Genomic DNA, 24,586 nt, shown 5'->3' on the forward strand with positions numbered 1-24,586 from the left:
GATGAATAATAAGAATTATTTCATACTTTTTAGATCATTTTAAGAATATCGTCTTTATCTTGGAAGTCGAGTTCAATGTTTTGTTAAAAAATAAAAATTACATTCATATATTGTGACAACCACACAATAATTAAGTAAGAAACATATACGCCAAAGTATGATCACCTGGATTCTTACACCCTGTATAAGCGACATGTACCTACTTATTGTACACACCCTACAGTATTACTTTTTGATTACACTCTGTATAAGTATTAAGAGGATTCCACACCGCCCTTTTTTCCATACAAACGTTGTCCCCTGTTTCCTCCCTGGATAATGCTAGTAGAGTTATAATTTTTTTCCTGAATATCTACGGCCACTAATACAATGTCCCTATGTTTTCTTTTTTTTCATAATTTAATTATTAAATAAGATATGAACGTTCTAAAACCCAAAAAAATGGCCAGATTTTCCGCTGTGTTCAAACGTCCAGAAAACAGATTTGGCTAGATTATACAAAAAAAGCAAAACATAGGAACACAGCTCAAGCCTTTTTTTAATCTTTAATGAAAAAAGTACTTAAATCGGTTAAGTTTTGGAGAAGGAATCAGGGGACAACGAATCGTTGATTTTCTGGATTTTCTGCAGTTGTCTCTATCGCGTTCTGCGGTATAGGCTTGAGGTAAGGGAGACAGCTATAGATATTACACGTACTTTTTTTTCATTTCTCTAGCCCCTGTTGTATCCTCTTAAGTGGTGTTTAATCAACGTAAGCAAACTAAATCAGAAGGTCTGTGGTTTAATTAAGAAGCAAATGAAAAGCTCTCGTCGGCCGTAATGAGAACGTGAGCTAATTGAAACGAATGCCGAGACCGTGCCCTTTAGCCAAGACGTTTTCTTTATCGCTTCTTAATAGAATCGCTGATCAAAATGTATTGGATTGATATTAGACGAGTTTAACGTCAACTTCATAATTATTATCGAACGATTTAGGCTTCGGCCAAACATACGCGTCAGCGCGGGACGCGGGACGGGAGCGTCTGCAACGCGAAACTGGGGTTACAATAATTATTGTTGTTACAATACAACAAATTACAAACTTGGTGGTTACAATTTCTATTTTGTGGGTTGCAGCACATGTTAAAGCAAATAATAAATTATTATTTGCTTTGACATGTGCTGCAACCTACAGTTCCAGCACGTTCCCTGCGGTTTCCTAGGACTCATGTCTTAAACACGTGCAAGTTATGTAGTATGTCAAAATCGCGCGGCGCTAAGACAAAACCCTTATCTCACAGAATAAATAGAAACAGAAGGCAGGCTAATGTATTGTGTACAGTAGAACCTGGTGCCACCTTTGAATCCTATTGTGACGGTATTAAGATCAAAATATGGCCGCCGGTTACGCCAGGTACCGTACACATACACTGATGCTTAAGGGTTCGCCTTGACCTTCAATCGAATGGCCGGTCACGAAGAAATCGATTCGTAGGCAGTTGACGGACCAACGTCATTTGGTCGAGTTACATCAATTCAGTATTGTTGGTTCAATATGGTTGTGATCTGTCGGCTGAATCAACTTCTCTGATAGTACATACTCCGATCCGATTGGACGGATTGGAGTAGGCTGTTTGTATTTTATGACGTTGAGTCGACTAGACGTCCGTTTTGTCAATGCACAACGCACACCATAAGAACATTAACGTCAAAGCAAGTCTCATGCAACAAAGCCCATCTTCCGTCTCAATTTAGTTTACGGATAATTGCGAGTGGACACCATGGCGGCCGGCGCTGGGCGTCACCGCCGTCAGTAAGCGACTGAGCACCGGCCGGATCGGTGCGCCGCGGATGTATGTGGATGTGCACTACACTCAATATATTGGTATGTATTGGACCTGCAGTGCTAGTGAAGTTTACGTGCTAAGGAACCGAAGGAGTTCGTTTGTTATATTGATGTCTGTTTTGTTATGGTCGCATTATGCATACGGTAATATGCTTCAATACGTTCTGGCAACGTTTTAAAACGAGTTATGAGACGTATATATTATTTATTATTATTGATATATCTATTACTAGGATAGAACTTGATCTTTCAACTTTTCATACGGAACTTTATGTTTTGTTGTCATACATTAATTTTAAAGTGTACATAATGTTTTCTTACCTCATTATTTACGAATTTCTACATAATATGTGAAAGAATTAGTAACTAAAAGCCCTCTTAAAAGGCCGGCAACGCACTTGCAGCTCTTCTGATGCTGCGAGTGTCCATGGGCGACGGAAGTTGCTTTCCATCAGGTGACCCGTTTGCTCGTTTGCCCCCTTATTTCATAAAAAAAAAAAAAAAAAAAAACTAGCCGGTAGTATAGAGCGCGCGTCTCGTAGCCCGTAGCCCGTAGCCCGTGGCCCGTAGCCCGTAGCCCGTGGCCCGTAGCCCGTAGCCCGTTGCCCGTAGCACGTCTACAATTTCACTCGAAACTTCGTAGAGCCTCTACGCACTTTCGTTGCAGTAAACGTGAATTATTTTAATACTTGAAGAGTATTTTTAAAAGGGCTTAGTCGAATTTAAATGACTAATTTATTTCCTCTTCTTATCATTTTGTTAAATGCATAAATAGAAGTCATTTGGTCATTAACGTATTTTCTTTTAGAAATAGCAAAAATTTAGCATAATAGTGGACTAAAAGTCTGAAATATGGTTGTTTTGACGCGGAGGCTGCTTCTAAATTAAATTTTGAAGATGATGTATAATAATGGTTTGGAAATGTTTAAATAGAATGAAAATAAAATTCAGAATCAAATTACAGACCCTTTACTGAAGTAATAGAAACGCGAAATAGTCCATGTTTGAATAGACTACCGTACCATATATTTAGGGCTTGTCTAGCTTAAAATGTCTCGCCCCTCCCTCGTATTCACACATCGCAGTATAAAATTTTTCATTTATATCAGTTAGTAAAGTGGTGGGGCGCGTCATTTCAAATTATACAAGCTCTACCTGTATTATTTATCAAATAGGAGGAATATTATTATGTTTTTACTACATGACAGATCCTAAAATTAGATTTATTTTTTTTATCTTAATTCGTATTTTTGCTCGCTCGATTATATTTCTCGATACGTTTATGATATTTTTTATCATATATTTCCGAGAGTCTGATCATTATATAATGTTTATTTTTATTTTTATCGCAGCAGTAATAGCCATAATATTATATATCTGATTGCTGCTAGTTATTTCACGTATGTCAATTACTTAGTACTTACATACTTACATAGTTCTAAGTACATACAATACAATATACAAATTACAAAAGTTGGATATAAACTATGTCTTAAGTTATTGAAATAACGTTGAAATTCGTTCAAAATATATCGTTCCATTCTTTTTGTTTTCTTAAAATAAATACTACTTTTAATCAAGAAACTTGCTATAGAACATAGTTTTTTTTTTTCTTCTTAAACTTTATCTGGAGTCGGTACCGTTTTCTATACTAACTGTACATCAGGACCTATGCAATATGCATACCCGGTACACTGGTACTCCAAGGAATGTACCCGAAGGTACAGGCGTCCTAACCGTAACAACTCGGAGTTGTGGACTTTGCACCTGCGAGTGCGATGCCATAATGTGTCATCGACATTGTCGCGTGGGTTGCAGCCTGCAGGACTTTTCCCTCGCCGTTGACGTCACACGCAACCGGGATGCAAGAACCGGCCGTCGCGGATGACGTCACGCCAAGTGCGACGCCGCAACCTTGGGATAACCGCGCAGGTTGCAGGAACTGTCGATCTCGAATTCTCGATGCTGACGTTAAGGGCCCTTCCACACGACGTTTTTTACGCTCGTTTGTATCGATACAAGATGTTGCGTACAACGCAAGTTGAACGCTCAGCAAACGCAAAAAAGCCGACACGTTTTAAACTTTATATCTGCCAAAACGCGATGAAAACGCGCAGAAGACGAGTTCATCAGAAACGTGCGTCGTCAAGGCGCAAAAATACGTTGTGTGGAAAGGCCCTAACTTCTGCATCTCGGGGTTAAGACTCGATTTATACGAGCCCGCGCGACTGAACGGTTTGGCCGATAGTCGATACACAACGAGATCACCAGCAATTGTATGTAACGATTTATTTAAATAGAGATGCAATCACGCCGCTCTTTACATACAATTGCATGTGATTTCGCTATGAAGCGGCCAAAAGCGCTCGGTCGCGCGGACACATAATTCCGAATTCGAGCCTTAATGTAACCGGGCTGGTTGCGTCAAGTGCGGCGCCGCAACCTCGGTGTAACCGCGCGGGTTACAGAAACGGTCGCGACGCTGACGTCACGTTCTGCGACTCGGGAGTCGGGTTATCCGCTCGGGTTGCAGGAACAGTTGACGTCACATTCGGCGCCGCCACCCTGGGATAACCGGGCAGGTTGCTAGAATCACTGACGCACAGATAACAATGTTACAATAATTAGCCGCGTAACGTGTGACTCATTATGTTTGTTTACGCTCGCTGATCGGTCGGGTATGGTGCGAGTGCAAGCGAGTAGCGACTATTGACGTCTAGAAAATCGCTAATCTCTAAAGTCTAAACTCTAAAGTATCTTAAATCATCAAGTTCGTAAGTTATGAAATAATGAATTTGATCAGGACGAATCCTAATATTAATCAATAACGATACGTATAGCATGGGTATTTTCATACATCCATACTCATACATTTTGATTGAGTCCCAGGAAAGGATATAGGGTACTTTTTTATCGCCGAAAAAAGTGTACGGTTTCCGCGCGATAAACGAATTTTGGCGCACCGGAGTTGCGGGCGTCATCTAGTTAACTATACATATAATATCACGATATCGTGGAACTCGCTCCGCTCGCACTGCGACCGCAACCAGTCCGCAACCGCAGCGGAAGCGAGCGATTTGCAACCAGCACGCGACTCATTACTAGAAACATACACTGATTATGGTGCATTGATATTTTTATATCAATGCACCATAATCAGTGTATATTTGATACCTTGTTTACCCTACACGCCGGTTCTAAAAGATGGTACGTGGCTAAACGAGCTGACGGATCGCCTGCTAGCACTATCGTTTACCGCCCATGGACGACCTTATAAGAGACTTATAAGGTCGTCCATAGGTGGTGAAGGAGTTAGAAGAAAGGATTTATAAAATTTCTTCGTCGTTCCGCAAAATCAAAGCTGACCAAATGTTTTTGTGGTTCAAACAAAAAAACTGGATTTAAAAAACCTACCGTGATCGAGAGGGCTCTTAACTAGAAATTCATCATCATCAGCTCACTCACTGCTTAACATTCAATTAAATATTTCTAAAATGTAATTTTTAACTTGGTCTCAAAAGCCTCCATAGATATTAGATATATCAAGTTTAACATGCTGTATTATCCTTACTAGAAACATGGCTCACTTAACAAAAACCGTTTGATAAATCGTTAATTGTAAATTATAATTCCGTACAAACATCTCATTTGTGAAACATATGGCTTTATTTTTGTCTCGGCAATATAAAATGCAAAAAGTTTAATTGAGAGATATCGGAAACTTTATAGTTTTGGTTTATTCACGTATGATACAATACGACGTTTATAATTTACAAGATATACATGGATACGAAAAAGGGAAGTTTATTTTTTTAATAACGGTTTATAAGAATTTCCGTCGCTGATTTTTCTCTCCGGGCTGGTTCCCGTAAATTGAAAGCGAAAAACATTATTTTCCTTGCCGGGTCAAGGGAATGTTGTATCTAGTTATTTTATGTTATTATTATTGTGAATGCGAAACTGTGCCTGTCCATCACCTTTCACTTTTCAATTGAACTTTTATACTTTTCACTTTACTTTAATATTTTTAATACGGAAGTCGGAACCGATTTAAATTAAAGATACTCTAACTCCCGGAGAAAGGACATAGAATAGTTTTGTTGCGAAAAATGTACGGCTACCGCGCGACACGAAGAACGAACACTGAGATCGCGGGTAAGATCTAGATTCTAGTTTATTTTATAATATCTCCTCCAAATGAATCGGAATTAGTTTGTTTATTGGATGTGGTATATTTTCCACTCTGTCAGTTTGTATTAACCTGCAATAAGTATCTGTTTACGGGCCTGTCTCAGGGGAAGGAACTAATATACCGGGCCACGAGGGAGATGTAATATAATATTCTAATTTCTATTTCGAGACTGTAAACAGTAAACATAAGAGATTATGTAGACGGAACTTTGCTCGAATTTCGAAGCAAGGAAATATTATATAAATAGGAAAAGCGCTGTTTGTCAGTTATAAGATTTTCTGAATCGTTTTTATCCCCCAAAACCCTCTATACGTATACACGAAAAAAGTACTTCCTCGGGACTCAAAGTATCGCCATACCAAATTTCAGCAAAATCAGTTTTCTTACTTTGATTTGATGGTCCTAAAATACGGATTGTTCTATTTGTAGGACAATGTTACTCTTAAATTATATAACTATTAACCTACCAATATACAAAAACTCAGCTGGTTAGGTTAGGGTCCCGTTTTAGGGTACCGTAGTCAACAAAGTTTTATTGATTACAGAACCCTAAACTGTTAGCTACCACTTTCAAGATTTTTCGCAGATAAAAATGTTGCTTGTCTTATCAAAGTGAAGCTACTCACAAAAAAAATTAGCTTGATAGTAATCAAAAATAATGACATATTTTATGGAAAAAAAGTTTAAGTTAACTTCATAAGTTTCCAGACTGCGGCAGGATGTGGGTAAATAGTATATTCACAATAGTAAATGTTTACTCGTAAAGATAGAGCGATGAATAAAATGAATTATATAAACAAAGTAAATAAATATAATGATTGTCTATATAAAATGTTAATGATCAGTTCTCGCGAAGACTCGCGCATACTGCGTTCCATACAATTCGCCGAACGAATTAAACGATTGAGGACAACGCGTGGGCCTTAATCGGTGGCGATAGAGTCCATAATCGCTTGCGGTTAGTGCTGGGTTTTCCATATCTATAGCAAGGTGAACTAGGGTATGTGCGTCAAAGACACCCTCTCTAGCTGAGTCATCTCATCATGGACATCAGGACTCAGGAGCGGGTCTGGGTCTCATTGTCATTATCTTTTAATGCATTTTTTTTTGCATATTTTTTTGCATATATTTCCAGGCATAAAATAACTGACAATGTATGGTCGTCGTAACTCATACGTCATAGAAATAATTACTTTGGTCTACAAAAATAATTGTTTTGTATTGAGGATAAACTACTAAGACAGTCGTCTAGATTCTATGGTGAGCTATAATTATTTCCACCCAAAGGGTAGAGTCTTGCCGGTTCTTGAGACTTTTTTAATCAATTTCTTTTGAATTTATTTCTCTACAGTCGTAAGGAGTAACGACGCAATATAACTCGATCGACCAGTATCTTCAGGTGAACATCCTCGCGCGAACAAATTTTTGAAACGCACAACAAAAGGGAGCGATGGCCGACGACCGTCCCAACAATTTTTTGCGACTTGTTTTGATAACCGCACGCGGCACGCCGGCCGGGCAGCCGTGGGTCGGCGGCAATCAAGTGAGTGATACTTAGGCCGGTATAAATAGTCCGTCTTGAGACCGAGATGCATCTAACACAGCTCGAAAGCTGTGATTGGTTGGCTGATCAAAAATACGGGCCTTATACAGGGTGTAATAAAAATAAGTGATAAATTGATAATACTTTAGGGTGTTTACGTGTTCCTTGTAGAGAATTCACTGTGAAAGTAGCAGCGCTGAAAGACCAAACTTTTTTTTCACTTTTGTATGGGAAAACTCGTGACGCTCGGGCCCTTGCCCATACAAAAGTAAAAAAATTTTTTCGTCTTTCAGCGCTGCTACTTTCACAGTGAACTCTCTACAAGGAACACGTACACACCCTAAAGTATTATCACTTATTTTTGTTACACACTGTATATACAAGGTGTAACAAAACTAAATGAAAACAATTCAGGGGGTAAAATTTGCTCGTTCAGCGCTGCTACTTTCCTATTGAACTCTATATAATATGGGACACATACACACCCTGAACTCTAAAGTAATATCACTTTGTTTTGTTACACCTTGTACAATAATATACATTGTGTTATATACATATATGCACCAGTTAAATATGTACCAAATTCCTGATCAGAAGGGGTACAAGCACGTTACTTGAGGCTGAAAGTAATTTCCCATTTCTCCTTCATTATATGAAGCCTTCTGTAGCCCTCTTACTTATATTCTGTAAGCCCTCGTCAATATCATAGCCGGAAGGTCCGGAAGCGATTTTTATTCATGTTCGATTCCCATAAATCAGTGATATCGCGTCACGCGTCAAACAAAACAATATTATATGTATTCATTATTCTGCCTGAATGCCTCGTGTTCCACGTGCAGCCTGCGGCCTCGTGCGGCACACACAGGCTATTAGGGGCTGAAGCACGCGCCACTCTACAGTCCACGCACGGCGCGCACCAGAGTTTAGTGACCATCCAAGAAGTGGGCTTCCGGTACGGGTCCAAAAATAGATGTTGTAAGGTACAATAATGCTTGTTAAGTAATGCATGTAGTGCAATGTCCACAACTCGTTGTGTCCAGTCTGATTGCTCTCAATACGTCCTTTTCGTTATAACTTTCGGATGGATTAAACATTGCTTAGGATTCGTTCTAAAAACCGTTGTAGTTCCGTGACCTCGCTTGGTTTTAAGATACGTCTTTGGAACTATAGTGCCCGCTTATCTAGATACTGAAAAGTTTAGGGTCAATTCACACCTGTCACCTCGTTCGCATCTCCCGTCTAATGCATCGTACGGCGCGGGCGTACCACATTGCAGTATGTTTGCCCACGGACTAGTAAACGTGTTGTTTATATTAAGTTTGTTGCGCGGACTGCCGCCGCGGGTTCAAGGTCGCGACATTCATACAATATTCATAAATAAACACCGACGGAAGTCGGTTAAAAATGTTCAAATTGTATTACTGTCGAAGACACTACCGTGTTAACACTCGGATCTCAGCACGGTATCCTTTCTTAGGTGATTCATCTTCCCCTGTTTACGCGGCTGTCTTGCGCGTAGCACGTCCATCGTGGGTATCGCAGACACAATAGATTTTCAATTGTTATGCGGCAGCCGGCTGCCGCTCGGGGATCCCATCAAGGGTTAATTTATAAATCTTCAAATTTAGATTTCCTCGACGGATCCGAGGGAAACCAAATAATCTTTTCGCCAGTCTGATGTCGGTCCGAGACAAAATCGATAGATACAGAAATAGGATTGATTGGAGCGAGTGCGAAGCCACATAGGTGGCGTGACGTCACGCGGGGTCAACGCACCCGCTATCACTCGGCAAACGAATGCATCGGCCAATTGACTCGGAGTTCGGACTACACGATGTAATGTACTATAGCGGCTATGTACTGTGGTCTGTGCGATATGCGCGGACGCCTACTGGGTTCGGTGATACGGTCTACCGGCTCCGTGTGTGCCAAAGTTCTTTATGTTTTCGAGCGTCCTGCTTGGTACTACTAATTACTATATTCATTATTCTGTGGTCCTGTCACTCCTGATATAAAAATAACATCTTAAAAGAAGCCACTCAAACACGCTCTCAAGAATATCATTACGAATAATCTTTTAACGAATTATTAGGCAATTTTTCACAATTCGAAATCTCAATATCGCCCTCGAATGGGGAAATAGACAGAATCGAAGAAACATTAAATACACGAATTTAATGGTAATAGGGAAAGCTCACAAATTAATTGAGAATAATAAAGTTGGGCCGGTGTATGGGTTCATTTGATGAGATCGCGGCAGCACTGCGGCGGGCGGCCCCGGGCCCGCGCCCTTCGCGAAGAGTGGCGCCGCAGGGCGGCCACTGGCCAGGTCGCGTACAGTCAGCTAAACAGATGCTTTATTACTCTTCAAATTTAGATTTCCTCGACGGAAATGGAAAATAATAGAAATAAATGGAAATTAATAGAAAGAGAATTGAATCTTACATAATCTTTGTATTGGCAAACTTTTATGTTTTTAACACACTTTTATTTGGTTCTAAAGGTGTAGGGCCAGTACATAAAAATATATTACCACATTATAGTTCAGAAATAAATATTTTTTATTATTATTACGTAGATAGAACGTACAGACTGAAGATTGAATAGTCGATGTGTTCAGAAACATGAACGCCGTAACCCTAAACCATCCATACTTCCATACTTATATTATCTATAATATAAAAATGAGTCGCTGGATGTGTTGCTAAGCGCAAAACTCGAGAACGGTTGGACCGATTTCGCTAATTCTTTTTTTTTTAATATTCCTTAAAGTACGAGGATGGTTCTTACGGAGAGAAAAATTAAAAAAAAAACCTAAAAAAGTCTAAAAACAACACTTTTCTATACTCCCATACAAAAGATTTGTGATAATACTTAAAAATCAAATATATAAAAATGGATTTTCAATTATGTTAGTAACGCTAAAACCCGAAAACGGGTTGGGCTAGTTTTAGTCTTAAAATATTCGTAGAAGTCCAGGAAAGGTTTTAAAGTGACACGAAGTTCACCGGGACAGCTAGTTTCAAATAATATTATAAATCCGAAAGTGTGTCTGTCTGTTACCGAAATTGCTGAAAGGAGTATTGGACCACCGTATGCATTCTCCTTTGGTATGAATATATTTTGAGTCTCGGGAAAGGACATAGGATACTCTTTATCTGTCTTGACATTAAAAATGTACGGTTCGCGCGCGTAAACGAATTTTGGCGCAACGGAGTTGCAGGCGTCATATTATAGACTCGGTAATAAATAATAATATAGACTTGAAAAGAACTTATTTCATTCGAGTAACTTCTCTGCAAATAAATTCCGAGCTGCGATTATTATATGTATATACATAATACGTATGTATATGTCGCAGCCGACTGGTTTAAATAGCCGTTCAATCAAACAGCTAGCCCTTTGACTGAACAACGCCATTCAATCACACGGCTACACGTCGTTTAGCTGACTTCTTGACTACAACGTTCAACACTACAGCTAGACGACGCTTAGCCAACTGGTTTAATGGCAAATTAACTAGGGCGACCATTAGCTTAATATGTAATTTGGGAGAATAGGAAAACTTTTTGTATTTTATTGAAAGATTATTCTCGGATTACGTTTTAAAGGGGTGACCAAAAGTTTAATGCAATAAGTAAAAATAAAACATTCTGAGGCGTGTTTTGTGACGGTCGCCGGCTGCTGCCGTTTGTGCTGTAGCTGTTTGATTGAACGGCTATTTAAGCCGGTCGGCTGCGACATATACATTAAATTTTTCAACAACATAATATTGTTACAAAGCAAAATCGTGCAGAATATCCAAAAACCTGATTTTTCGCCGAAATAGTGTTTCGTTACATAACAAAGTTTAATCTTAATATATATATATTTCTTGTGTGCGTGTGTATGTGACTGAACTCCTCCTAAACGACTGGACCAATTTTGATGAAATTTTTTGTGTGTGTTCGTGGAGATTCGAGAATGGTTTAGATTTACAGTTTGGTCTAATGGAAAATGTTTTTTCAATTAATTTCTTATTTATAAGGAGTTGTTGATTTTGGAATGTTTTACATTAGATCCGGCGGACGGCGCTATCATCGCATTCAATATTATTCTATTTCAATTTTAGTTTGTCCTGACAGATGGTGCTACGATTAATTTGAAAAAAATGTTGTTATTCAATTCATGTGCTGATTAAAATATTAAATAAATAACACATAGGCTACAATTTTAACCGACTTTCAAAATGGGGGAGGTGTTATGTTCGTTTTCTTATATTCAACGATTACTCCGCCGTTTGTTAACCGATTTTCAAAATTTTTCTTTTGGTATATAGGGTATCATCCCAATTTGGTATTATATTCAGAAAAGTGGTGATCTGATGAAGGATCCATAAGTAATCGAGGGAACTCCTCAAAACTTATAGGGAAACATATGGTGACTTCGGTTTCGTGAGAAGTATTCTAAGCATATGCTACCATCAAGTAAGATTTTGCACCGAGATATACCTGGTATACCGTGGTTCGGAAGGTGCTGAGAGAATTCCTGATTCTTTATAGATACAAGTTTGGGAGTTTCGGCGTTGTTTTAAGAACAGAAAGCATATGCTACTATGCAAATTACATTCTTCATCATCATCATCATCATCACTACCATATTATACCATTTCATAGTCTTTTAGATCGAGACTCGAGTTTGTCAAGCGATAATTAAAAAAAATCTATATCTACCTAACATTATAAACCTGAAGAGTATGTTTGCTTGAACGCGTCAATCTCAGAAACTACAGGTCCGATTTAAAAACTTATCTCAGTGTTAGATAGATCATTTATCGAGTAAGACTCATCATTTATCGAGAAGGTTATATTATATTATTACTCTAAGACTAATACGACAGAAGAAACTCAGGAAAATGTGGGAAAAACGGGGGAAATATTTTTTATGGGAAAATGTACCTACGGATTCTGTAAAATTTCTAATTTACGCGGGCGAAGCCGCGCGGGACATCTAGTATATACATAATATTTCTTCAAGGAAATCCTCGTACGAACTACCAGCACGTAATAAAACATATTTGACATCCGACCCCAAGATATATAATAGTAATTATTATGATAATGTATAATTATGTACAAATTAATATGCATAATAATTATTGACTTTTTAAATTGCTACCTTTGGCAAGCACGAAGTCCAATAAAAAGTTGAATAACGGGTACTCTTAAATAAAAAATTAAAGGTGAATAAATGTATATGTCGCAGCCGACTGGCTTAAATAGCCGTTCAATCAAACAGCTAGCCCTTTGACTGAACAACGCTATTCAATCACACGTCTAGCTTTTATATTGAATATTTTAGTCGCTCAAAACGTTCAACACTACAGCTGATTCAAAAGCCGCCGTCTAATTTAAGTAGTTCAGCGCGCACCGCTGCGGCACTAGGTGCGTTTTATTTACAATATGGCGTCAACTAGCAGGTGTTTGTTGGTGTTTGTGGTTGTTTTGCGGAAAGAAAGTAGTTAATAAAAGTTACAAGTGTTATTAAACATACAAAAATTGTGGAGGCACATACGAGTGAATCAAAATTTCAACAAATATTCGAGGAGAAATTACGGGATTATGAAATGGATGGACGCACCCCTCCCGAAAGGGGGGTTCGGGGGGCACAGCCCCCCGTCAAAACAAAAATAAACACAATCCAGAAAGTCCAAAAGTTGGTTAGGTTAGGTTAGAACTTAGACCACAACACAGAGGGAGACGAGCGAGCCCAGCGAGCGTGCTGCGGCAGCAGCCGGCGACCGTCGTCAAATAAAAGGGGGGGCTCGGGGGGCTGCGCCCCCCGCCAAAACAAAAACAATCCAGAAAGTCCAAAAGTAGGTTAGGTTAGAACTGTGACTGTGCTGCGCCAGCAGCCGGCGACCGTCACAAAACACGCCTCAGAGTTTTTTATTTTTACTTATTGCATTAAACTTTTGGTCAACTCACCCCTTAAACTTAATCCGAGAATAATCTTTCAATAAAATACAAAAAGTTTTCCAATTCTCCCAAATTACATATTAAGCTAATGGTCGCACTAGTTAATTTGCCATTAAACCAGTTGGCTAAGTGTCGTCTAGCTGTAGTGTTGAACGTTGTAGTCAACAAGTCGGCTAAACGACGTATAGCCGTGTGATTGAATGGCGTTGTTCAGTCAAATGCTAGCAGTTTGATTGAACGGCTATTTAAGCCAGTCGGCTGCGACATATATAAACGTATATGACTTTAAATAAATAATAACCTTCCTTTTTGCTTCGCCGTAGTCGGGTAAAAATAAAAGTGAATTAAAGTATACTGTTACATACTATACAGTGTATACTGTATAGCTATAGTGTATACTATAACAAAATTTTAAATCGTCAATCTATTTAAATAAAAATTAAATTAAAAATTTTGGTTAATTTTAGTCTTTAAATATTCGAGCAAGTCCTGGGATAGTCTATAGTTATTAGGAGAAAAGTGATACAAAGTCCACCGGGCCATCTTGAATAAAAATAAAATAGTAAATGGAGTTGCTGACGATACCGATCCATTTTCATTGGCTGAATTTTATTGCGATAAATACAATGTGATTGTTCATTAACGAGTCGCTACGGCGATTGACGATCGACCGATCACCAGTCACGACTCACGGACGATTTGATCGACTATTTTATATTTTGTACTTCGCTTGTTTCGACGAAATTGATAAAGTTGTAATTGAGTTTGTAACTTTTGTGTATTCGTGGTTAATACGAAATACATTATAAATCTTTTTCAAAATTACCTGTATATAAATATCTGTACCTTGTAAAAATGCGAAAACTATATACAGCAGTGTCTTGTAAGTTGTAGTCGACCTATCTAAGAAGGCCACCATCTTTCAGCGCTGCTTCTGTGCTGTTGCTGTGAACAGTGAACTCTATATTTATGTAAATTATTATACAGGGTTCACTGTGTGTTCATTATATGATATTTCACTATAGTTCACTCATAAAGTTAATATACCTAACGGAATAGAGCAACAATCTCGAGCTGTCAAAAGAAACCGAAATTGGTTTTCATCTGTGTGAAAAATATGTGTACGTATACACTTTTACAAGCAAGACTAAACATGAATTCTATGAGATTAAATTGTCAACGTGCGGCACGTGCCGACTGGACGTCAAAAAAAGAGTGCTGCTGTCATATATCACACGTCCCTTTTTACCACGCAGTGTTACTGATAGTGACATCTCTCTTGCTTAGGCCTTTGTTCTATTCCGCTAGGTATATTAACTTTATGAGTTCACTATATTATAGGGGGGACACACACACCCTAAGCCTAAATAATGTTTGTTGGCTCTAATCTATATATATAAAAGAAAGTCGTGTTAGTTACACCACTTATAACTCAAGAACGGCAGAACAGATTTGGCTGAAAATTGGTAGGGAGGTAGCTTAGAGCCAGGAGACGGACATAGGATACTTTTTATCCCGTTCGACAGCGTTCCTGTGTGACTTGACATGAAACGTCAGTCACTATAAAACGTGGTATAACAAAAAAGAATCAGACTTGGAATAACAAAACGAAAATGACAGCTATGTAATTGACGTAAAATGACAGCTATGTAATGACGTATGGATGACAATTTGATATTTGTAAGAAATCAATATTAAAACTATTTCTATTAAATAAATAATTAACAAGTGGATTGAAGTGAAGTGAAGTTTAATTAATAATGCCGCGACCAAGACGATCGAATCTTTCCCGACAAAGCCGTAATGCAAGAAGAATACAAAATACTGCAAATGAAAGGACTGAAGAAAGAAATTGCACGTGAACAGCGCCGCAATAGTATGGCTCGACTTCGTGCTTCTCAATCACGAGAGCAAAGTGAAGCAGCCCGTGAAACAGCTCGGTTGGCAATGCAGAATCGTCGAGCGAACAACAGAAGTCAACAAATAGATAATTTGGGAATTGGGAAGGGAATAGTTGAGGGTAGGGAAGGGAATAGGGTAGGGGTAAGGGGATTGGGCCTCCGGTAAACTCACTCACTCGGCGAAACACAGCGCAAGCGCTGTTTCACGCCGGTTTTCTGTGAGTTTACTATGATGATAACTATGATTTTCACCTAAACCATTTAATCTATTTTGATGAAATTTGGCATGGAGCTATACTCATTTTAATCATGGTTAAATCGTCAAGACAGGACAACGTCTGTCGGGTCAGCTAGTAAATAAAAAAAAACTTTTCCTCTTTAAATAATAATAATTAAAAGAATAATAGATTTGATTTGATTAAATATTGATAAAAGTGTTATTAAGGGGAAATTACTATTTAGGGATTACAATTATTATTGAGGTAAAGTTTGTTACCAAGACAAGAGGCAAGAGGTAATCCTTGTAAAGGTGTAGTTTGTACTCTTGTATATAATTGTTGTAACACGTGTCGAGCGTGTTACAGTGCCCACCCTCAGCAGGTGGGGTAGGGTGGCCTTGTTCGTCTTCCCCAGGCTGGCTGTAGTGGGAAGTGCCTCGTGACTCGTGAGTCGTGACGTACATCACATGGCCCGAATGTGGTACAAACTTAGTTGCTTACTTGAACAATAATCTCGATATTATTATGGAATTAGCTGTTGCCCGCGACTTCGTCCGCGTGGACTTTATAGTTGTTCCCGTACATCGATTGAGTCGTTTACGTGCAAATCAGAAAAGTATATTGTGTGGGAACCGTACATTTTTCCGAGACAAAAAACATTCCTTGTCCCAGATTCAAATTAGTATCTCCAATCTCCATGCCTTTCATCAAAATAGATTAAATAGTTTAGGCGAGAATCATAAAAGTTTATTGTGCGGGAACCGTATATTTTCCGGAATAAAAAGTATCCCTTGTCCTTTCCCGCGACTGAAAATTTAGTATTGCCATACCCATCAAAATAGATTGAATAGTTTAGACTTTAGGCGATAATCATAAAAGTTTATTGTGCGGGAACCGTACATTTGCCGGGACAAAATTAGTACGGTATTCCTTGTCCTTTCTCGAGATTCAAAGTATCTCCATACCAAATTCCATCAAAATAGATTGAATAGCTTACACGCAAATCATAAAAGTATATTGTGCAGTAAACACTAAACAGTAATTTTTCCGGGACAAAATGTATCCTATGTTCTTTTTCGGGACTCAAAGTATCTTTATACCAAATTTCAACAAAATGGGTCCAGCCGTTTACGCGTGATGTCGTGACCACGCGAAATAATATAACGTTCCGCGCAGCTTCGCCCGCGTAAATAAGATATTTCACAGACAAATTAGTCCACAAAAAATAGCCTATGATCCTTCACGTGGTCTACTTCTTACCTGTGCCAAATAACAGAAAAATTGCTCCAGTAGTTTGTGAGATAAGCCCTTTCAAATATTTTGCCCCGTTTTTTTCCACATTTTCCTCTATTTCTTCGCTCCTATTAATCTTAGCGTGATAAAATATAGCCTTTAGCCTTTCTCGATAAATGGGCTAACACTGAAAGATTTTTTTAAATCGGACCAGTAGTTCCTGAGATTAGCGCGTTCAAATAAGCCCTTTCAAATAATTTCCCCAATTTTTTCCTTATTTTTCTCTATTTCTTCGCTCTCATAAGTCTTATCATGAAAAAATATAGCCTATAGCTTTCCTCGATAAATGGGCTATCTAACACTGAAATAATTTTTCAAATCGAACCAGTAGTTCCTGAGATTAGCGCGTTCAAATAAGCCCTTTCAAATAATTTCCACCATTTTTTTCCACACTTTCCTCTATTTCTTCGCTCCTATTAGTATTAGCGTGATAAAATGTAGCATATAGCCTTCCTCGATAAATGGGCTATCTAACACTGAAAGAATTTTTTTAAATCGGACCAGTAGTTCCTGAGATTGGCGCGTTCAAACAAACAAACTAACAAACTCTTCCGCTTTATAATATTAAGATTATGGATACGCAAGGTTTTAAGATTTTTTTATTTTGAGTACTATATATAGTAGGACTATACATTTCAGAATAAAAAACACTGTCGGAGCGGACGACCTACGTAGAGTTTTCGGCAGTTGATGTGCAAGCGTTTTTTAACCCCCTTGTATTAGCTTCACTTGTAAGGATGTACTATCAGAGAAGTTGATTCCTAGGCAGATGGCGGACCTTAGTAATTTGGTCGCGTTATGTCAAACCCATTCGACCGATCACAGCTAACATTGAATTGATATTTAGCCGACTAAACGACGTAGGTCCGTCAACTGCCTATAGGAATCAATTTCCTCGTACAAGAAAATCTTGGAATCTTAATTTGACCTACTTCCCGGTCTTCGATTAGGATGCAATTTTGCACACACTTTGAGTTGATGACAATACATACATGAATAGCTGAGAAACGTCATTACAAATCCAATATGGCGGCCTCCCCAAGATGGCGGACAGGCTATTTGAAATTCTCCCCCATGATATGGGTATCAAATGAAAGGGTTTGTTGTCAGGAATACGAAAAAAAATAGTCACGTGACTTAAATCTAACATGGTGGACATCCAAGATGGCGGATTGACTAAAGCGCGTTTTTTAGTTTACATATAATCATTTATAAATAACGTTTAACGTGAAATGTCATAGAATGTAACACAGCATTACACAAAAGTCTTACAGTCACTCATAATTAAATTAAAATAACATTTAAATATAATTATATATTTAGCTCTTCTAATTATATTTTTGTAATAAAAATAAATGTAACATAATTTTGAATAAAATTGTAATTTTTACTACACTTGTGCGTGTGAATGGCCGTAACACGAAAATTCTTGCATGCAATTACTTAATATTTTCGTAAACCTATCTCAAGAAAGTGAGACAGAGTCAACGACCAGACGTAAGTCGCAATTGCCGCCACAGTTCAGTTATAAATTATAATGCTACACTAGCGACGAACACATCGCAGTAAACAAAATTCGAAACTTGAAGTAGGTAGTCGGTGCAACTTTCGTGAATTTAAATTTTATATTAATGTTTTGAAGTCGTATACTATGCGTGTGAGCGCGAGTTTGACCTCAATGCCGGCCGGGTAGAGGTGATAGTCGTTTAAAACTGGGGCCAATTAACGCGGAGAAAGGAGTTTAGTATGCGTCGCGTGGCCATGGACTCACCTACAGATGTAATGCACTACTTAAATTAATTAACTATCTGGCTATTATCGTTCTTGAGTTACAGCTTGGAGACAGACAGACAGACAGACGGACAGACATCGAAGTCTCAGTAATAGGGTCCCGTTTGTACCCTTTGGGTACGGAACCCTAAAAAGTGGACAATATAGCTAAAGAAGCTTTCTCCGGACTCAGTTCTCAAAGTATCTCCTATATGCCTAATTGAAGTGCATTCAGCGTTTAAAGCCTGAAGAGGTAAAAAACACTTTCACGCTAACATTTTTATAGATTACCCAAGTAATACGTCATGTTGCGACTTACGTACGGTAGCCGGTGGTCATGTACGGCGGTAAGGCGGAATGTCGAGCGCTGAGCGGGTTCGTGTTGGCGTGTTCCAATTACTCGTTGTTTTTGCGATACATTTTGCAATAATCAACATTCTAGACTCGATTTATTAAAATTACACATCGCATATTAAAAGCCTGTCAGTTAATCGATTCGAATTTAATTGATTTGGTTGTTGAGGATGCTCAGAAAATATTTATCTATTTTGATCAGCTCTAGGCACTGAATGCTTAAATGCTACCGATTTGGAAGCTCTCAAATTACAGTTTGTCCATTTTATAGACATGCAAAAACATTGGCGGTCGATTCAATCGAACAACTCACCCGCAAGACTGTGAGATCCAGATCAGGAACGTAAAGGCTTAAGAAGTCGCTAATACGGGCAAGCGGGCCCACCTCACATACCCACTAGTGGTAACCGACAGCCGACTGAAAATCCTTTGATATAATCTCAGGGATGCCCAAGGATAAAGCTAAATCTGTCTCGTTAAGAGAATTTTAGGAAGTTTGAGGATTTGACTCAGTCTGAATTTGAATTTGAACCTCTATTGTCTCTAGTTTGTCCCGTTGGAGTTCAGTATCCCTGTCCGGGCGGCGGGTGTGGTGCACGTTCCCCGTGTGAACCGCCGGCGCCCCGCCACCCTCCACATGGGGCCACACCCCCTTGTTGACTCTGTGCAAGAATTTTCCAAACGACGCGATCTATTTTCGTCGTGTAAGTTTTAAAGTGTCAGTGTTTGGTACGAGGGTTTCAGAAGATGAGCTATAACCCTCAGCTGAGCGTCGCTCGGGTAGGGCAGGTTTAAAGGTACCCACAACCTGAGTTTAATAATATTATGGTGCAATATTGTGACATATCCGCGATATCGAGCTGTTTGAACAAAGTATAGCTGATAGTTATGTAAAAATCCGTTTTTGTAACAATATCTGTTTGCTTACTCCGCAAAACTTTTGGAACAAATTATGTGAGACTACACGTACTCCTCACACGAGTTGTTCAATAAATTAAACTAGATCAGAGATCTAGCGTCTAGACTCTAGATTACTGCCATGGATTGAGTCATTATGTAATATATTCGACATGTGATGGCCTTCGATCGGCGATCATTGAGGCGAGTGTACCGTGCTTCGCGTTTACTGCCTCGTGACGACTCCGTGTCGCTCCTGGCGACGCCCACTCCAACTTCAAACACTGAGTAAACTAAGGGTTCCATTGCTAATTCTTATACATCCATCTTTCTTGCATTGAAAGTTCCAAGAAGAGGGCAAAACATTTCTCGTACAAATTTTTTTCTTCTCTGCTGCGCCGTGCCGACTGTATGGGCGCCGCAGACTCGATCGCACAAAAAGTCTGTCGTCCGCAATCTCCCTTAGAAGTTCTATTTACGTCAGTTAAATAAAGCGTTCGGATTTTTTTGTCGCATAAAATGATACTGTTTAATAGTATTTAGGGTTTGGTCGAATTATCTTACTTTAGTACTCTTTAAGAGAAAAGAAAAGGTCCTTGATCTGACATGAAAGTAACAGTTTGAATAACATTTTTTTTCCAGTGGACATTGAGCACCGTTAACATTATAATATAGTTTCTACTTTCTAAGATTTATATCTACAATTTACAAAGTTTGTTATCCATTTGTTCTACAACAGTGTTATTCATAAATCATAATTCAGCCTTTTTTATATTGCGCAGCGACCCTTCTGGTATGGCGAACAGGGGGTCGCGCCTCGCGACCGGACCTACAGATTGAAAAATATTGATCTACAGTGAAATATTTGCGGGCAGCTGTGTAAAGCAAGCATCCCATACCAGGTATTGTAGTTTACTAGTAGTATGGTAGTAGCATCCGTTTGTGGTCTAGTTCCATGTATCGGTAATCAGCAATCGATTAAACAATTAATTGTTTATCGTTAATAATTACTAGCTATTTGACCGAGCTTTGCTCGGTATTCAGTAAAACACGAGTAAAATGACATTTTCTAAAAATGATTCCTAGCTAGATCGATTTATCGCCCCCGAAACCCCCCTATATATACTAAATTTCATGAAAATCGTTGGAGCCGATTCCGAGATTCCAATTATATTTAAACAAGAATTGCTCGTTTAAAGATATAAGATTATTGAGTCCATAACCATTATTCATATTGAAACAGGAACCCCAGATATTCCGTATAAGCTATACTTTGTTGGAGTTCCTTCCGATTGGGTTTCATAATGCCGTTTTGTGAATCCCACTTCTGACTTTTTTTCAGTTCTTTTTATATGGTTCTTATCTATTAATCTATTACAATATTATATATGCTTAAGTGTGTTTGTCTGTCTGTTACCTGTTCACACCAAAACCACTGAACTAATTTTGCTGAAATTTGTTATAGAGATAACTACTTTGAGTCCCGGGAAAGGTCTGGGAAACTTTCATCCCGGAAAAATGTACGGTTCCTGCGCGATAAACGAACTTTGCTGCAACATAATAACATAAAACATAATAATTTGCAAAATGTCTAATTATTTTACTCGGTAAATGAATTAATGAAATGAGTCTTTACTCATTATATTCAGGAGATATTCCTGTTATGCCTTATATGGGTGACCGCTCTTTTATGTAGGTACGTGAGCTCCTGTTGCAATGAGCAAACAGCTGGTATCGGTCACCGATAGTTAAATACGACTTAGCGTTATCACTTATCACTACTTATCAGTCGCGGCGGTAACGAGAATGTGATCACTGTTAATGGCCCGGCCCTAATGAACCTCACTCGCCCGCGGCAGTCGACAGCCCTCGACTGCAGCCATCCGATATTGTAGCTTGAAACAGTAATGTAAAAGTTGTTTTTGTCGAGGACGTGATTTTTGAAACAGACGTACATTATATGTACCGTTTCGTTAATTATACATAACTAAATGACGCCGGCAACGCCGTTGCGCCTAAATTAGTTTATCGCGCGGGAACCGTACATTTTTCCGGAATAAAAGGTATTTCCATACAAAATTTTTGCAAAATTGGTTAAGTAGTTTGGGTGTGAAGAGGTAACAGACAGACAGATATACAGACACACTTTATCATATTTTATAATATTAGTATGTACGTATAATATCTATTAGTATGTAAATATGAGTATTAACATATTAGTAGGTATGGACGCATTGAGTTATAAGTACTACGTACGTACTAGTACTAAGAACTCAATATATGGAATATGGATGTATGTAATACTAGCTGTTGCCCGCGACTTCGTCCGCGTGGACTTCAGTTTATAGCGCGCGGTGTCAACAAAATTGGTGTCAAAAGCTTTTTTAAACTCTGGCTTTTTTAAATCAAAATACCCAAAACAGCCGTGTAGTGTGCACATAATATGATTTTTTTTAAATTAAACTTCTTTATACCAAATTTTAAAGCTTATTTACTATGTAGCGTTACACAACTTAGCTGCATAATGCATTACAAAACTTTAGCTTTGCCCAATGCCCATAAACTATTTAAATTTTAAAATTTATTATTGGTAGACTGTTGTTACTTGTTTCTGATATCTATGTTGGTAGGTGAGTTATTTCATAACATGTATAACAATCGAAAGAATCGAAAATATTAACTCAACATGGTACCACATCTTATAGAAATACATATGAGCAAGCGATAGCGCGATCTAGGCGACTCTTGGCGCCATCTGTTCCAGTTTTTGGAACTAACTTAATTTGAACAAATTTACGCATAAACATCCCCTTACAACCCCTTTTTCCAGTAAGAAGTAGCCTATGTCCTTTCTCAGGCTTTAGACTATCTATGTACAAAATTTCATTACAATCGGTTCAGTAGTTTTGGCGCTGTTGTTTTTGAATTTGATATCTAAGTTGGTAGGTGAGTTATTAGTTAATAACGTGTATAACAATCGAAAGAATCGAAAAACCTAACTCAACATGGTACCACCTCTTATAGAAATACGCATGAGCAAGCGATAGCGCGATCTAGGGGACTCTTGGCGCCATCTGTTAGATCAACATGGTACCACCTCTTATAGAAATACGCATGAGCAAGCGATAGCGCGATCTAGGGGACTCTTGGCGCCATCTGTTTTGAGTTTTTGGAACTAACTTAATTTGACCAAATTGACGCATTTTCACCCCCTTACAACCCCTTTTTCCAGTTAAAAAGTAGCCTATGTCCTTTCTCAGGCTTTAGACTATCTGTGTACAAAATTTCATTACAATCGGTTCAGTAGTTTTGGCGTGAAAGCGAGACAGACAGACAGACAGATATACTTTCGCATTTATAATATTAGTATAGATTATTACAATTTCAATCGGACACTAAATACATACTAATCGTTTGCTCCCTGAATACATACCTCTAGAGTCTCGACCAAAAAAAGTTTGGTGGTTGTAATTTGTGAGATGTTTGTACTTTGTACCTAAAATTATTTAGAAAACCGACCGAGGCAAAGATACGAATCTTCCTCGCCGCAACGTGTACACTGTACGGTGTAACATTCAATGTAAACAAGCCCCGCCCACTCCACCGAACGAGTTGCAAAACTCCGCATTCAATTTGCCAAAGGTCGTAACTGTGATTTACCTAAATATGCATATAACATACGAAAATATCATATAATATACCGAATAATGATGTCCGCCCTTAGAGCGTGCATAATGGAGGCAATTATTTCAATTTATTTGAAAATAGTTTCGACGTCAATTATTACTTATTAGTATTACAAATAATTATTATCATTCGCACTCGCGGGCGCTCGTCGTCGGCTTTCTATTGAGCGGCGCCGCCATTGGTCGGGAGGCGGGGCTAGACCCCGGCTGCATCTGTTCACTGTTGCTCCGCGGTAGGCTTCGACGTCCACGCTACCGCTCCGAAGGTCGTCCTCCTAATTTGCAATAACTACGCGAGTTTCGTTACACCCCCTCTGAAAAATCATATTTTATGCGAATTTATATTTCCCTCGCTACTATCCTTCTTTTGCGCCGAATTTGATGTTGCTAAATGGCATCGTGAGGCACAGATTACATAAATTCTTCGAATATTACGCCAGCAATTAAATTATATTGTTGTAGTGACATTCAAAACAATTTAAAAGTTTAGATCGTTTTCTGAAACGAATTAGAAAATGTACAAACTACAAAGACGCCAGACTCAGAGCCAAATGCCATCACAAATTAATATTTTTATCAATTTGTGATGGCATTTCTCTCCGACGAAATGTCAAATGGACAATTACCAGTGTTTTCGATGCAGGCCGCGATAGAGAAGGTGGGGAGAGCAAGAGAAAGCACGCATTTCACACGCTATCAGTTATCACCAGTTTAGTGTAAAAATTTGATAATTTACGTTTAAAAGGCAGTTGGACAATAATTTTACACAAATCCACAATCTAGTCTTCGCCACATTTCCATCCTGGTACTGATGAGAATCTAGACTTTGCTCTAGGAACTCTCGACGATGCGGCTCGGCTCTTCCACGTGAGTTTAATGGTCCAATTCGTTTATTCAATTTCGTTCGTTTATCAAATTTACACGTCAATTTCGTGAAAAATATTTTACTA

General features: G+C 38.6%; 1 protein-coding gene across 5 annotated transcripts in view; it reads left to right on the forward strand.

Annotated features, from left to right (window-relative positions):
- The window catches only part of LOC121735773, an 82,744-nt gene that overhangs the window by 24,699 nt on the left and 33,459 nt on the right, over positions 1 to 24,586 (forward strand). Inside the window, exon 1 of one of the 5 annotated variants that reach the window (XM_042126962.1) lies at positions 1,809 to 1,864. The exons of the other annotated variants lie outside the window; for them this stretch is intronic. Within the exon in view, the coding sequence (XP_041982896.1) occupies positions 1,831 to 1,864 (34 nt within the window). The 5' untranslated portion in view covers positions 1,809 to 1,830. Of the gene's footprint in view, positions 1 to 1,808; positions 1,865 to 24,586 lie in introns of those variants that run through there. 5 annotated transcript variants of the gene reach the window in all.

Source organism: Aricia agestis, chromosome 1 (assembly GCF_905147365.1).
Source record: "Aricia agestis chromosome 1, ilAriAges1.1, whole genome shotgun sequence".
NCBI lineage: Eukaryota > Metazoa > Arthropoda > Insecta > Lepidoptera > Lycaenidae > Aricia > Aricia agestis.